This window comes from Quercus suber, unplaced genomic scaffold (assembly GCF_002906115.3).
Source record: "Quercus suber isolate HL8 unplaced genomic scaffold, Cork oak 2.0 scaffold_36, whole genome shotgun sequence".
In the NCBI taxonomy this organism is placed as follows: Eukaryota; Viridiplantae; Streptophyta; class Magnoliopsida; order Fagales; family Fagaceae; genus Quercus; species Quercus suber.
In genome coordinates this window covers 346,292-360,928 of record NW_027069501.1, presented here as the reverse complement: position 1 = coordinate 360,928, position 14,637 = coordinate 346,292, and the positions used below count along the sequence as shown (strand labels likewise).

Below are 14,637 nucleotides of genomic sequence, written 5' to 3'. Positions count from 1 at the left end.
AACCTCTTGCTGCCACTGTCCTAACTTTTAAGCCTCAAACGCCTCACTCCGGCTAAACGGCCACTCGACTTAGGACACCGGGACTTACTGGGTTGACAAACAGCACAGATCTAGTCTTACGTGTCTTAACAGTACACAACTGCAACAAATTTTTGGGATAAACATAGAAACAAGAAGAAGCAGATAACTAGGATATAACCGATCAACATGAATAAATAATCACAGAATGATAAACAGATAGGTAAAGAAGGTGGCTCAGCCTTCCATCAAAAGAACAATGCTGAGGAAGAAATAGTAGATGAAGAAAATAATGAATGATAATGGAAGAGTTATCAGAAAATAGATGTAAAACAAAATAAAACCATGAGGAGATATATTCATAAAGATAATCTTAATGCGGAAAATAATGGATAACTATGGCGGATTTACCAGCCAACTTGATTGAAAATAAAATGTAACTTACAACACTATTATCGGCCAAACTTGGCTCTGATACCAAAAAGGGGGGTAAGTTATAGACAAAGGCCGACTGAGGCCATACAGTGATACATGTTACAGTTGCGAAGATCAACACTATATTTATATATATATATATATATAATGGTCATTGCATAGGACATAGTGGAGATAAAGGCACACCACACCAAAAATCAAATGAGCATTTTGGAGAAATTACTTTTCCCGTTGCTTCAATTCGAGGTGTAAAACAAAGGACTTCATAACAGGCACGACAGCGTAGTTTCTAAATGTCTAGAGGTAAATAGTTATTTGCTAAGTGAGAATCAGATTTGGAAGCTCTGAAAAGAAATATAATAAATAAGATAGCATTAAAGGGGAAAAAAACTGAAAAGATAGGTAAATTATAAGATGCTGAATTTAGAAAAAGAAAACCAACAAATGCATGGACTAGAAGCAGTCAAATAAACATACCTGATGATTTAACCCAGAGTTAGTAATCTCCTTCTCATAGTATTCTACGGCCAAACCAGCTTCTGAACTCTTTATTTGATTTAGATGCAGTAGCCAATTTCGTAGGAAGCTTTTTTACAACTCTTACATCATTAGCCAAAACATTAATAAAATGATCTTCATCAAAAACATCTGAGAAGTAATTGCAAATTGAACAAAATGATTTTCATTTTTGTTTTTCTTCTCACAAACCTCCAATGTCAATGTTCGGTAGTTATTTTATTATTATTATTTTTTCCTTCTTCTGCCAGCAATCTATCCATGGAGGTGGAACAATGGAGAGAGTCAAATATAACACTTTTTTTGAGTTTAGAGATAGATATAAAATATCATAAATGAGGAATAATTAATGAGAGTTTAATCAGAATATTAGCATTAATGAAAGTCTTTTTTTGACCATTAGGATATGCTAAAATCTAATAATTTTAAAAAAAATTTGTAATTTGAACCCATCTCATTTTTATTATATAATAAAAAATCAACAATTTTTATTTTACTGAAAACAAATATTATTGTTATTATACATAATAATCAATTATTAAATTTTATAATTTTTTTTTCATTAATTAACAGTATTATACTTTGTCGATCAAAAAAACAGTATTATACTTTGATACGTAACAGATCTCATCTATTTGTTTATGTTTATTATTCCTTTTATTTTACTAAAAAAAAAATAATAGCAATTGCTATATTGGCTATTACAATAATTTATACTTCTTTTGTAAAAAAAAAAAAAAAAAAAATTTGTCACTTCTCTCTTATTCTTGATAGTGAGCTTTTTTTTTTTTTGAATTTCCCGAATATTCCAAATCGGAGATTATTTGTCACTTCTCTCTTATTCTTGATAGTGAGCTTTTTTTTTTTTTGAATTTCCCGAATATTCCAAATCGGAGATCCACATCTAATCTTTATGAGTTGGAAAAAAACAGTACAGAAAAATAAGTGCGCCACGTGGAATCTTCAAAACCAATAAACTCAAGCTTAATCATCAACAACTAATCTTTGATTAGTGGTAACATAATATTAAACACTATTATTATGTAAAAATTTTCAAAATAATAATAGTACAATATTACATAATACAAAAATTTAACAACCGACAACCGAACCCCAACAACTTGAATCGGCAGAGCAAGAGCCGATTACATTTAACCTAAAAAATAAGAAAAGACCCCCCCAAAATTCTATTAATTTGTCCTCATCTGTAAATATCAATATTTCCTGTCCTTTTTGGTCCTTTTTCCCTCTCTACATATATTTGTGTTACTCCAACTTTATTTACACGTTTTGGAATAACACGTACATCATGAATTCATGATCTTGATCCTTCGTTTTGAACCGTTGATTTTTCACATGATGGAACAAGCGTTTGGATTTTCGTCGCTGAACATCTGAGGCGCGTGCATGGGGTGCGCGTGGGGGAACATTTCGTAATCCGGATTCACATACCCTTGGTTCACGTACCCGTAAGAAGTGCTAGGAGCGTTGTGATTCACGTACCCTTGATGAACTTCCACCGGGTAATGCTGACCGTCCACGTGTCCATCCCAAAACATAGGCGCTGAATGGTACGGAAACCCACCGTACATCATCTTACTCACCTCCACCTTCGGTGCCTCACCACCTTCCTCTTTCTTCTCACCACCGCCGCCGCCGCCTTCTTTCTCTTTCTCTTTCTCTTTCTTCTCTCCGCCGCCTCCGGTGGCTGGAGCGGCTGGGGCTGCTTCCTTTTCTTTCTTGTCACCGCCGCCTTCCTTTGGCTTTTTGTCGCCGCCGCCACCGCCGCCGTCGTCTTTCTTGGGTGGCGGGACCACGTCGACGCTGCGTTTCAGCTTTTCTGTGAGGTAAGGAGTGAGTTCTTTCACCTCCATGGTTCCCTTCACCGTTACTTGCTCCTTCGTTTTGTCAACCTCCACCGACTCAACTCCTGCACACGTCACCACCACGTCAAAGTTAGTTACAGCCAAAATGACCCTTTTGCCACCATAACAAACTCGGCTCTCGAGGGCATAAATGGAATATTGAAAATATTTAAAAAGATTAATAAAAGAAGAAGAGGGGTTTGATATTCTCACCGTCATATTTCCTAATAATCCTCTTTATTTTACTGATGCAACCGTCACAATGTAGTTTGATTTTGTAAACCACCGTGGACTGAATCGCCAACAATATATCATGGTTAGTTAAAAATTCAGTTACAAAGTAAAAAAAAAAAAAAAAAATATACTGAGTAATGGACCACTAGAGAATCCAATCTCTAATCTCTAATTCCAAAATGCCACGTGTTAAGTACCTCTTTGGGTTTCTTAGGCTCTTCTTTCTTTTCAGCCTTCTTCTCTTCCGGCTTCTTATCGCCGCCGCCGCCGCCGTCTTTTTTGGGCTGAGGAGAAACCAGCTCAACTTTCCTCTTGATTTTCTCTTCCAATTTCTCTTTGATTGCCGTGAAGTCCACGTTGGTCCCTTTTACCGTCACTTTGTTGGCCCCACAATCTGTCTTCACCTCTTCCACACCTACAACAATATTATCAACAGGAATCGTATTAGAATTTCCATTCAATTTCATTGGTAAAAATACTTTTGTTGAGTCAAGTCTACGTTATTGTGCTGTTCACACAAAAAGTGTTATACCGTTTTTCTTAATCTAACAACCAACCTCAAATCTTATCCAAACAATTTCCTAATTCAAACTACGAAATTTTTCTGAAAGTGACCAACGGGAAACGCGGATCCCAGATTCTCAGTTTAGTAAAACACGTTGGATCAAGTTGGAAAATACAACGAAGTTGGTGGGTGGATTTGTATGTGAATTTTTTTACCATCGAAATGACGAACGGTTCTTTTGACTTTCTTGGCGCATCCTTCGCAATGCAAGTCGATCTTGTAAACGCCGGTGACCGAAACGTCGTCTTTCTTCTCCGCCGGCGCCGGCGCCGGCGCAACCTTGTTATCTCCACCTTTCTTTTCTCCCTCTTTCTGAATCAAACAAAAAACAAAACCCCATTAAGTTGGGAGCAAAATTCTGCAAATTCAACACGTTAAAGAGGAAAAAAACAAAGAAAAACAACGAAGACCCATTAGAGTTTTGGGAATGGAAGAGTGAGAGACTGACTGATTAAACTAACCTCGCCCATTTTTTAATACGTGAGTGAATGAGTTTTCTGGAATCTGGGGATTTGATAAAATTATACGACGTTCTGATTACCAGAACGGTTGTTTGAAGAGAGAAAATGGGAGGTGAAGTTGAAAATATATAGTGGATGAGACTTGCGTAGGTGGGAATATAATATTATTTCTATGGCATATATGTATGTATGTATGTATGTATGTGAGTGTGATGTATGGATGGTTATGAACTTATAGGGGTTTTATAATAATAATAATAATAATAATAATAATAATAATAATAATAAATTAATGGAGTAGAAATTAAATAATGGGTGAGGTCAGCAACTATGTGCGCCTCGGGGCTGCCGTCGAATCAGACTAATGGTTATTCGAGAAACGACGGCACCGTGACAAAATCGCCTATTTGTGATTTGACCCCAACACCATTGCTATTGTACTATATTTGTTAATTGTTAGTACATAAAAAATTTTAGGTGTCAAACCCAAATTACCATACTAACCCTCTACCGGTTAAAATTGTTGTTTAGACTTAATTTTTATACTATATTGCCCATTTTCAAACTTCGTGACAAAATACTGTGCATTTTGGAAACGACAAGTTCTGCGCAAAATTTTCAAAATAAATTAAAAAGTAAAATAAGCGTAAAACTTAATTGTTGGCATTGTTAATGTTGAGTTCTACCTCAAATTTGATATTATAATAATAATAATAATAATAATAAATTAATGGAGTAGAAATTAAATAATGGGTGAGGTCAGCAACTATGTGCGCCTCGGGGCTGCCGTCGAATCAGACTAATGGTTATTCGAGAAACGACGGCACCGTGACAAAATCGCCTATTTGTGATTTGACCCCAACACCATTGCTATTGTACTATATTTGTTAATTGTTAGTACATAAAAAATTTTAGGTGTCAAACCCAAATTACCATACTAACCCTCTACCGGTTAAAATTGTTGTTTAGACTTAATTTTTATACTATATTGCCCATTTTCAAACTTCGTGACAAAATACTGTGCATTTTGGAAACGACAAGTTCTGCGCAAAATTTTCAAAATAAATTAAAAAGTAAAATAAGCGTAAAACTTAATTGTTGGCATTGTTAATGTTGAGTTCTACCTCAAATTTGATATTGATAATGTTGAATTTCAAAGCAAGAGTATTTTTTGCTACATAATTTGAAAATGAGGTTGTTTGGCTACCTAGTTCAAAAATTAAGGTTAAATAATTATTTTTTCTTGAGAGCACTCTACTTCTGATGTAGCAGACTGTTAGTCGACTTTTTTTTTATATAAATTCACTTTTTTTATTTTCTACCACTCATCGTCTGTTACATTAGAGTTACGTAAAATTGTAACAAAAAAGAGTTTCATTACTGCTAGATTTTCTTTAAGGAACCCTTAGTAATAATTTAGTAAAAGCGTTAGAGGAGACGTCATTATCAAAGGAAGGTAGTACTAAACTGAATGCTACTCTAGTTAGTTCTAGTTGTTGCTGGTAAGTGCCTATAAGTGGTAAGTTAAATTCTTAGTATTAATTAGTGAGCTTTGACAATTTGTGCAACAAAAAATGTAACCATATTATTTATAAAAAAGTTATCTTATAAGGTTAGTGGGGGTGTTACGATAGACTCCATTAGTATCTTGTTTTTTGCTCCTCCTCCATTAAACAAAATACCAGAAGATCAGTATCTAGCCAGTAGCAATATTATCCTATCGCTTTATCCATTATCTTTGTCCATTTCTTCCAGGCGCATGTACCAATATGCAATATGGCCTAGATTTTGTATATAGTGTTTGACCATAGATTTGGCCTATATATTTATATGGCCTAATCTTAAAGGTACACTTGGCCCAGGCTCATCTAGAATTAATTGGCAGTGTTAGGCTCTACCGGTTCGAGAACTCAACCCCATCAGAAAATATGTGACACTTTAACTAACTCAAATCTCCACCAGTCAGCTTCTCCCAATTAAACAAAAAAAGCAAAGAGTTGAAAAAAACAGGTTTCCTCTACTACAAAATGACTATAGTTTTTTAACACCCAGTTGTGTATTCAAATCACATTTTGGATTCTGATCCGTGATCTCTTATTTACAATCTTCGTACCGTCGCGGTAAGCTACACTACAGAGTTTTGGTGATTGTTTTTATGTAAAAAAGTGCAGACTCGTACGCAATGCTCAATTATATGGATTCTCTTTGTTGTGAGAAAGATGTATTGAATCATGACTAAATTGGCAGCTTTCATTTCAAACTTTCCAAAGTCTTTAATAAATGTGTTGATGATGCTTTTGGATTGTGACTTAGTTGGAGGCTTCCGATTTCACTTTCGGGTCTTCAAAGTATTGATGATATTTTTCTCCCCCATACCTTCTCAATTAAGTGTAAGTACAAGAGATTTTTTTTTTACAATTGCTGATCACCTGATTTATAAAAGTGATTGCAATCAAATAAGATTACTATCAATGACGAATAGAGATAAAAGTGATGTTATTTCAAATAATAGAATACTATGCAAATAATTGTGAGAAAGGTATCAAGAATATTTGAAGAAAGTATGACTCTTGTGCCGTGGCCATGATGCGGTCGATTATGGGTATATTTATTTATAATATGTATATATAAAATTTCAACCTATTGTACTATTTAATTTTGGGTGTAGGGAGAGTTCGAATCTAATTTTTTTATTTGATAACAAAAGATTTTAGTAGTTGAACTAACTAAAATTCACGTCCACAATGAGTAATAGAGAGAAAAAGTTGGGAGACCTTGTGAAAGTAATGATTTACTAACACAATCAACCATATCATAAAATTGTGGCAAATTGTGCTATTATAGAATTAGAATTACATATTTAAGTAATATTATGAATACTCAAAATTTAACTACATAAATTTTACAAACTAATATTCCATCAAACATTAAAAAAATCAATATTTATTTATGTTGTTAAAGTGGTATCAATTATTTCATTGTCATATTCTGTATGTAATTTTTTTCTTCAATAAAATCTGTAGTAAGTTTAATTAACACCGCTCATAATTTTTCTCTAGATTTTTTTCCATAAACGTATTGATGAAGTTGGACCCTAATAAACTGAAAAGGCAGAATCATTTGACTTTGCTGTCTATGCTTACAAAACCAGTGATGTTATCTCTTAATCAAATTTTAAAAAAAAAAACAACAACAATCAAATTTTAAAAAAAAAAAAAAAAAAAACTGGGAGATCGAGGAAGAGAGAGCTCGAGGTGCGATGGCGCGATCGAGGGTCTGCGTCTGGGCAAGCGGCGTTGGAGCGATGGCGCGATCGAGGAGGCGATGGGTCTGGGTCGACGACGAGGTGCGATGGCGCGATCGAGGTGCGATGGCGATGGTGCGATGGCGCGATCGAGGTGCGATGGCGATGGTGCGATCGGCGCGGTGCGATGGCGAGGTGCGAGCTCGGTGCGATGGCGAGGTGCTGCGATCGACGCGAGACCGGTGCGATGGCGCAGTTCGTGAGTTCGTCAGTTCGTGGCGCCGGCGAAGTCGAAGGCTCGTGAACGCCGGCGAAGTCGAAGTCGAAGGCTCGTTCTCTCTCTCGCTCTCGCTCTCTCTCTCTCGCTCGGTTTGGTTCGGCTCTGGCTCTCTCTTTTCCGGAAATCATTTGAAGGTAAAATAAGGGCGTAAAATGATTTCCGGGTCAAGGATGAAAATTTGGTTAAACTTTAAGCATATTTTCCGGAAAATGAATTTTCCTTTGCCAGCCAAACACATGGGTCAGGTGGTAAATGATTTCCTGAAATCATTTACCACCAAAACAAACGCAGCCTAAGTGTAAGTACAAGAGATTTTTTTTTTACAATTGCTGATCACCTGATTTATAAAAGTGATTGCAATCAAATAAGATTACTATCAATGACGAATAGAGATAAAAGTGATGTTATTTCAAATAATAGAATACTATGCAAATAATTGTGAGAAAGGTATCAAGAATATTTGAAGAAAGTATGACTCTTGTGTCGTGGCCATGATGCGGTCGATTATGGGTATATTTATTTATAATATGTATATATAAAATTTCAACCTATTGTATCTATTTAATTTTGGGTGTAGGTAGAGTTCGAATCTAATTTTTTTATTTGACAACAAAAGATTTTAGTAGTTGAACTGACCAAAATTTACGTCCACAATGAGTAATAGAGAGAAAAAGTTGGGAGACCTTGTGAAAGTATTGATTTACTAACACAATCAACCATATCATAAAATTGTGGCAAATTGTGCTATTATAGAATTAGAATTACATATTTAAGTAATATTATGAATACTCAAAATTTAACTACATAAATTTTACAAACTAATATTCCATCAAACATTAAAAAAATCAATATTTATTTATGTTGTTAAAGTGGTATCAATTATTTCATTGTCATATTCTGTATGTAATTTTTTTCTTCAATAAAATCTGTAGTAAGTTTAATTAACACCGCTCATAATTTTTCTCTAGATTTTTTTCCATAAACGTATTGATGAAGTTGGACCCTAATAAACTGAAAAGGCAGAATCATTTGACTTTGCTGTCTATGCTTACAAAACCAGTGATGTTATCTCTTAATATTATGAATACTCAAAATTTAACTACATAAATTTTACAAACTAATATTCCATCAAACATTAAAAAAATCAATATTTATTTATGTTGTTAAAGTGGTATCAATTATTTCATTGTCATATTCTGTATGTAATTTTTTTCTTCAATAAAATCTGTAGTAAGTTTAATTAACACCGCTCATAATTTTTCTCTAGATTTTTTTCCATAAACGTATTGATGAAGTTGGACCCTAATAAACTGAAAAGGCAGAATCATTTGACTTTGCTGTCTATGCTTACAAAACCAGTGATGTTATCTCTAAAAACCCAGAAATTCAAACGTCCCCACAATGACCTAGATTTCTAGCTAAGGACCTTTGATTCTCCCTGGGTAGGGTGGAAGTTAGAATAGAAAATCAACTTTGTCTCTCTCACTGCCTTCATACACATTTATCTCATTTATTTATTATCTAATAAATCTATTATGTATGCGGTGGGGGGACCTCGCTAAATGGCTGCTATAATTTATTTTTCTCGTGGGAAAAATGCTACCAAGTATAAAGGTTGAACATTCTCAAAAAAAAAAAGAAAAAAAAAAGTATAAAGGTTGAAAGGCCTTAGGCCCCTAGGGCTATTCATCAAAAAGTATCCATAAACAAAAATGCCCAAATGGGTCCAATACTTAGATATGTTTAATGCCATTGACTCATAGTACTACTAGATGATAATTATTAAATTAAATTAAATGGAATATATCATTTTCCTGTCAAATATTTGTGTATGTTTTTCCTTAATTAAGTGTACGTTTGCATAGCATTTTGCGCATCTAGCGTTGCGCGTCAAGTGATTTTTGGTGGGTCACGTGTCCTGTTTATAAGACCCATATGTACTGTTTTTTTCCTTCAGAAAAACAACTTTAAAACTGAGTCCTATAATACTATCCATACATTTAAAAATTATTTTACTACAGTGTTCAGTTTTCAGTAATAAGCAGTATCCAAACAGACCTTAAACATCAATGTAATAAATGTTAAGACCAAATAAGGTATGCATTACTACCCTTTAATTACCTTGTCAAATCCATTTCTAGTATTTTCTACACAGTTTTATTCCCTAGACTAAGGCTTTGTTTGGTTTGAGGAGTAGAAAAGTATAAGGATGGAAAATTAGTGGGAAGATTGAAAATTAAGAGGATAGAAAAGTTTTGGTTTTTTCCTTATATGTGTTCGATTGGAGGGGTGAAAAAGTGAGAGGGTGAAAAACTCTTTTATTTGGTTAAAGAGAAAAGTGAGAGGGTGGAAAATGTAATTTATATGAATTGATTATTATGTAAAGAGATAGGAAAGTGAAGGGTAGGTAAGTGCAACAAAGGTGAAAATATTTGTGTAATTTATTACCCACATCATCTTTTCTTCTTAGTTTTCCTCCCAAATTGAGAGGACAAAATTATGTGGGTCCGGAGGGATTATTTTCCACACCATTTTCTTTCTCTCTTGTTTTCTCTCCTGAACCAAATAAAAGAAAAATTCATTTTCCACCTAATTTTCCTCTCCTTTTCCATCCTACTTATTTTCACCACAACCAAACGGGCCCTAAGCTCAATTATTTTAATAGTTATGAGAGAGAAGATTTGAATATTGGTGCCCCCATTAAGATTAGGAAGCAATACCACAAATCTATAAGACTTTTTTGGCAAATATCCTTTTGCAAAAAGGCTATTTGGCAACTAATCTATAAGGCTATTGACAACTATTGTTGTAGAATTTTAACTATAAAGTTTTTGTAATTATGATATATATTTTTATAAATAATTTTAACTGCTTTTAATAATTGTTCTTTATTATCATGCTAAGACATTAATTGATTTCTTTTTATGTAGTTGTGTAAGTAGAGATTGAACCCTATATCTTTTATTTGACGATAAGAGATTTTATTAGTTTAGTTAGTTAGAAAAAAAAAAAGTAGTATTTGTTCATTATAGTTTTTGATAAATTAAAGTGATGATGTAATTTGAAGTTATTACACATCGATTGATAATCAATAATCAAATTAATCAAAATAATGAAAGAGAACATTGTAAAAGTACTTTATATTTAAATATTCAAACCCAATTATTTGAATTAATGACCAATGTTTATTTAATCTATATTTATATCTTATCTCTATCTATTTAATTTAAAATATATTTGTGCAAAAAAATATCTTGTCTTCTCTGTATATTATTGGAACCGAATACCTTGATCTCCAATGGTTGAAAGTTCCCAAAATATCCAATAAACTATTATAAATAAAATAAAAAAGAAGTAAATGATCATAAACATATAAAATCATCAAAACATTTTTCTCTTTCATTAACTTTTATTCAAAGTCTTAAATTCAAAATTATGTTACGAGAGGGAGAAGAGTCTAAAGTCTCTAAATACAAACTCTACGCATAAGAGAAGATTAGTGATATATTATATTAAATTATTAGAATAGAACATCTTGGTATCCATCTTCTCAAAAAAAAAAAAAAAAAAAAAAAAATTTCTTGGTATCCACCTTTTTAAAGTTTAGAATAGAACATCTTGGTATCCATCTTCTCAAAAAAAAAAAAAAAAAAAAAAAAATTTCTTGGTATCCACCTTTTTAAAGTTCCCAGAATATCCAATAATCTATTACAATATTTGGTTATTGATAAATTGTGTCTAATGCAATGTGCATTTGTAATGTAGTTTAAAGTAATTTTTGTTCTTTTAGTTTTACCATCTATTCCATTAAATGATTTTAATTATAGTTTTGAAAATTCTATGATAGAATAAAAAACTCTTTAACAAAATTTTTTAATGCCAATTTTGATGCCCAACAGAAAAACCCCAATGTTATATGAAAATTGAAACTAACGAGTTTCAAACCATTTAACAAGGACAGAAACCTCGTGAGTAGTCACAAAGAGAAGAATCCTCTTAGGAGTAACTTCAAGATTTTAGTTTTGAATTTAAACTTTAAACCCAAAACTTTATGGATCTTACGATGCATTAGAAGGTCTCATTAGGCATGAGAAATACTAAACCAATCTCTCTCTCTCTCTCTCTCTCTCTCTCTCTCTCTTTTATATAAGATAGAAATTCTTCTCTAGGCTAATCTAAGTGTATATGTGTGTGAAACTTCTTCTTAGAGATTTAAAACTCGGCCCTTGCTCCCACACTCTACAAGTACTTATACTTGTGAAGTGATCATCACACTAAGGGTATGTAGTGGTCTCTCTCTCTCTCTCTTAATCTGTGCATATACTATATTCCTACTATGTATAATAAACAATTACTATAAATTAGTTTGAAATATAAAATAAATACACCCTCTATATATACTACAAAAAAAAAAAAAAAAACGTATTTATTAAGATTGATGCATTGTGTCAGTATTTGCAAAAATATGTAATATTTTTAATTACCTTTTATCAATAATCATTTATGTATCATACAAGTAGAAAATAAACAACAATACCAAATTTGAGCATCTTTATTTTGTGAATTGATCATCACACTAAGGGTGTGTAGTGGTCTCTCTCTCTCTCTTAATTTGTGCATATACTATATTCCTACTATGTATAATAAACAATTACTATAAATTAGTTTGAAATATAAAATAAATACGCCCTCTATATATACTACAAAAAAAAAAAAAAAACATATTTATTAAGATTGATGCATTGTGTCAATATTTGCAAAAATATGTAATATTTTTAATTACCTTTTATCAATAATCATTTATGTATCATACAAGTAGAAAATAAACAACAATACCAAATTTGAGCATCTTTATTTTGATATAAAAAGTGTAAAGACTAAAACCTTTTCCCCTTATTCTTTTGAGATATATATATATATATATTCATTATAATTCTATATAAATATTAAATTAATTTAAATATACATACAAGTATAATTGATGAGATAAAAAGTTGCTTTCGTAGTGGATATGAGTCGTTTTACACAATTAATCCTAACCCATGACCCTTTTGCAAGTTTCAAAACGAAATTTATACTAAGGTCCAGAAAGAAGGTGGATATGCAAGTCGGATATCAACTACTCTCTTGGAAACAATACATAAAACCAAGAGCACTCCTTAGTTCAGAGGCACGTCTTGCCCCCTTGACGTAAGCTATTGGGGGAACCAAAAAAAGCCTAGATGCAAAAAAATTCCAATATGGGGTTCAGCTGTTTGAATTAACTTCAGCTAAATTGACAATTAGGACTAAAGACGGAAAAATCACGTATTCATTGCGTGTCTAATGGTGCAAATCAACTGTTTAATATTCTTAATATGATCACGTGATTTTTCCATCCATAAGAGCTAATGTTGGTTAATCCAAGGGATCAATTTCGAGGAATAAAAACCACATGGAGTTATAAAAATAATTGAAATCTTGTGCGGTGTTTTTACATTTTGGCAAAAAAAAAAATCTAGTTTTTTGGACTCAATCTCTAAGCCTAATTTCATAGTATGAATGTTCAACCAACACGAAGCCTAAATCCAAAAGTCAAATCCAAAGAACATAATGAACCTGCATGGCAAAAATTCGAAGAGACTGAACAAAGCATGCCTGTGTGTCACCCTCTCTCTCTCTCTCTCTCTCTCTCTCTCTCTCTCTCACAAACCACCATCCTGCAAACCCTTCATCGCTCTTTCACCTGAAAAGAACTATCCACAAAATTTTTTCATCTATAAGAGCTAAACAAAATTGATCCTCAATTTCGTGAAAATAGAAGCCTCATAAAACTATTAAAAAAAAGGCAAAAATGCAAAACTGATCTTCTAACTTTCACATTGTTTTCATTTTAGTCCTCTAACTTTCAGTTTTGTCAATTCAATACTCTAATTTTCAATTTTTGTTAATTTAAGGCTCCGTTACAACTCAATTAGTGCTCCGTTAGAACCACTAAAACTCCGTTACAACTCAACAACATTAGATATATATTAGCACCAGGCTGGCAAATCACCAACCATCCATCAGCTTTCATTAATGATTCTAGGGTTTCAAGGATTGAATCTGACGGCGGAGGCGAAATCTCATCCCTACTTAGCTTCGTACTTTGACCATGGCACATTTCGCGTTGACTTTTCTCTTCGTGAACTTGCTTGTCTTCTTCTTCATCTTCTTCGATTTCTTTCGCTCTGACTGGTTTACGTCTCCTTCGCTTGTCCTCGGTCTGAGTCGACGCGTCGGCTCCGGCTTTTCAGGTGGACTCGCTGGAAGACGACTCGGCCTTGTAGACCTTGTACTTGTGGAGATCGATTGAGCTCTACGACTGGTTCCTTCGCCATGTTATCACCGCCAAAAAATCCAAATCCTCACCGGACTTGTTTGTCTTCGGCAGTGGTGGCCTTAGAGTTCTCAACGAAGATGAAGACGTTAAAGGCATGATCGTTTTGTGGAGCTTAGGGCTAAGATTGAGTTCGTGAAACTCCGAGCCTTTAAGAACGTATTCTTGGTTGTGAGCTGGGTATATGAAATCGTTCTCTGATAAATCATGCCAAACAAAGCCATTTTTGTAGCTCCTGAATCAGGAAAAAAAAAATTCAGATATGAAACTGAAAGTAGCAAAGTAATTAGATCAAACGGCTTAGATATCCATTCCCTTGTAATGGAGTTTTAGTGATTCTAACAGCAATACTAACTAAGTTGTAACAGAGTTCTGAACTGACAAAAATTGAAAGTTAAAGGATTGAATTGACAAAATTGAAAGTTAAAGGATTGAAATTAAAAAAATGTGAAAGTTAAAATGTCAATCTTGCATTTTTGCCTAAAAAAAATTGAAACCTTGTGGGCTGTTTATGCATTTTGGCAACCCAACATATTAAAAAAAAAAAAAAAAAAAAAAACTACTCTTTTGGACTCGTCCCTAAAAAGTCCAATTTTCGTTGTTTGACCAACTAGTCCAACAAAGAGCCCAAACTCCAGGCCCAATCAACACAACAACCCGC

General features: G+C 33.3%; 1 protein-coding gene and 1 long non-coding RNA gene across 2 annotated transcripts; both read right to left on the bottom strand.

The window, feature by feature from the left end:
* Window positions 1-404: 404 nt before the first annotated feature.
* On the bottom strand, window positions 405-1,244 carry LOC136066486 (uncharacterized). The gene is made up of 2 exons (XR_010627975.1): window positions 931-1,244; window positions 405-797 (listed from the first exon to the last, which is right to left on the bottom strand). It is a non-coding gene; the product is annotated as an uncharacterized LOC136066486 (long non-coding RNA).
* A 709-nt stretch (window positions 1,245-1,953) lies between these two features.
* Window positions 1,954-4,228, bottom strand: LOC112025701 (heavy metal-associated isoprenylated plant protein 5). Its single transcript, XM_024058377.2, has 5 exons — window positions 4,095-4,228; window positions 3,789-3,945; window positions 3,266-3,483; window positions 3,048-3,126; window positions 1,954-2,899 (listed from the first exon to the last, which is right to left on the bottom strand). Exons 1-5 carry the CDS (start codon window positions 4,101-4,103, stop codon window positions 2,322-2,324), a joined length of 1,041 nt encoding a protein of 346 aa, XP_023914145.1. The 5' UTR covers window positions 4,104-4,228; the 3' UTR covers window positions 1,954-2,321.
* Window positions 4,229-14,637: the final 10,409 nt, after the last annotated feature.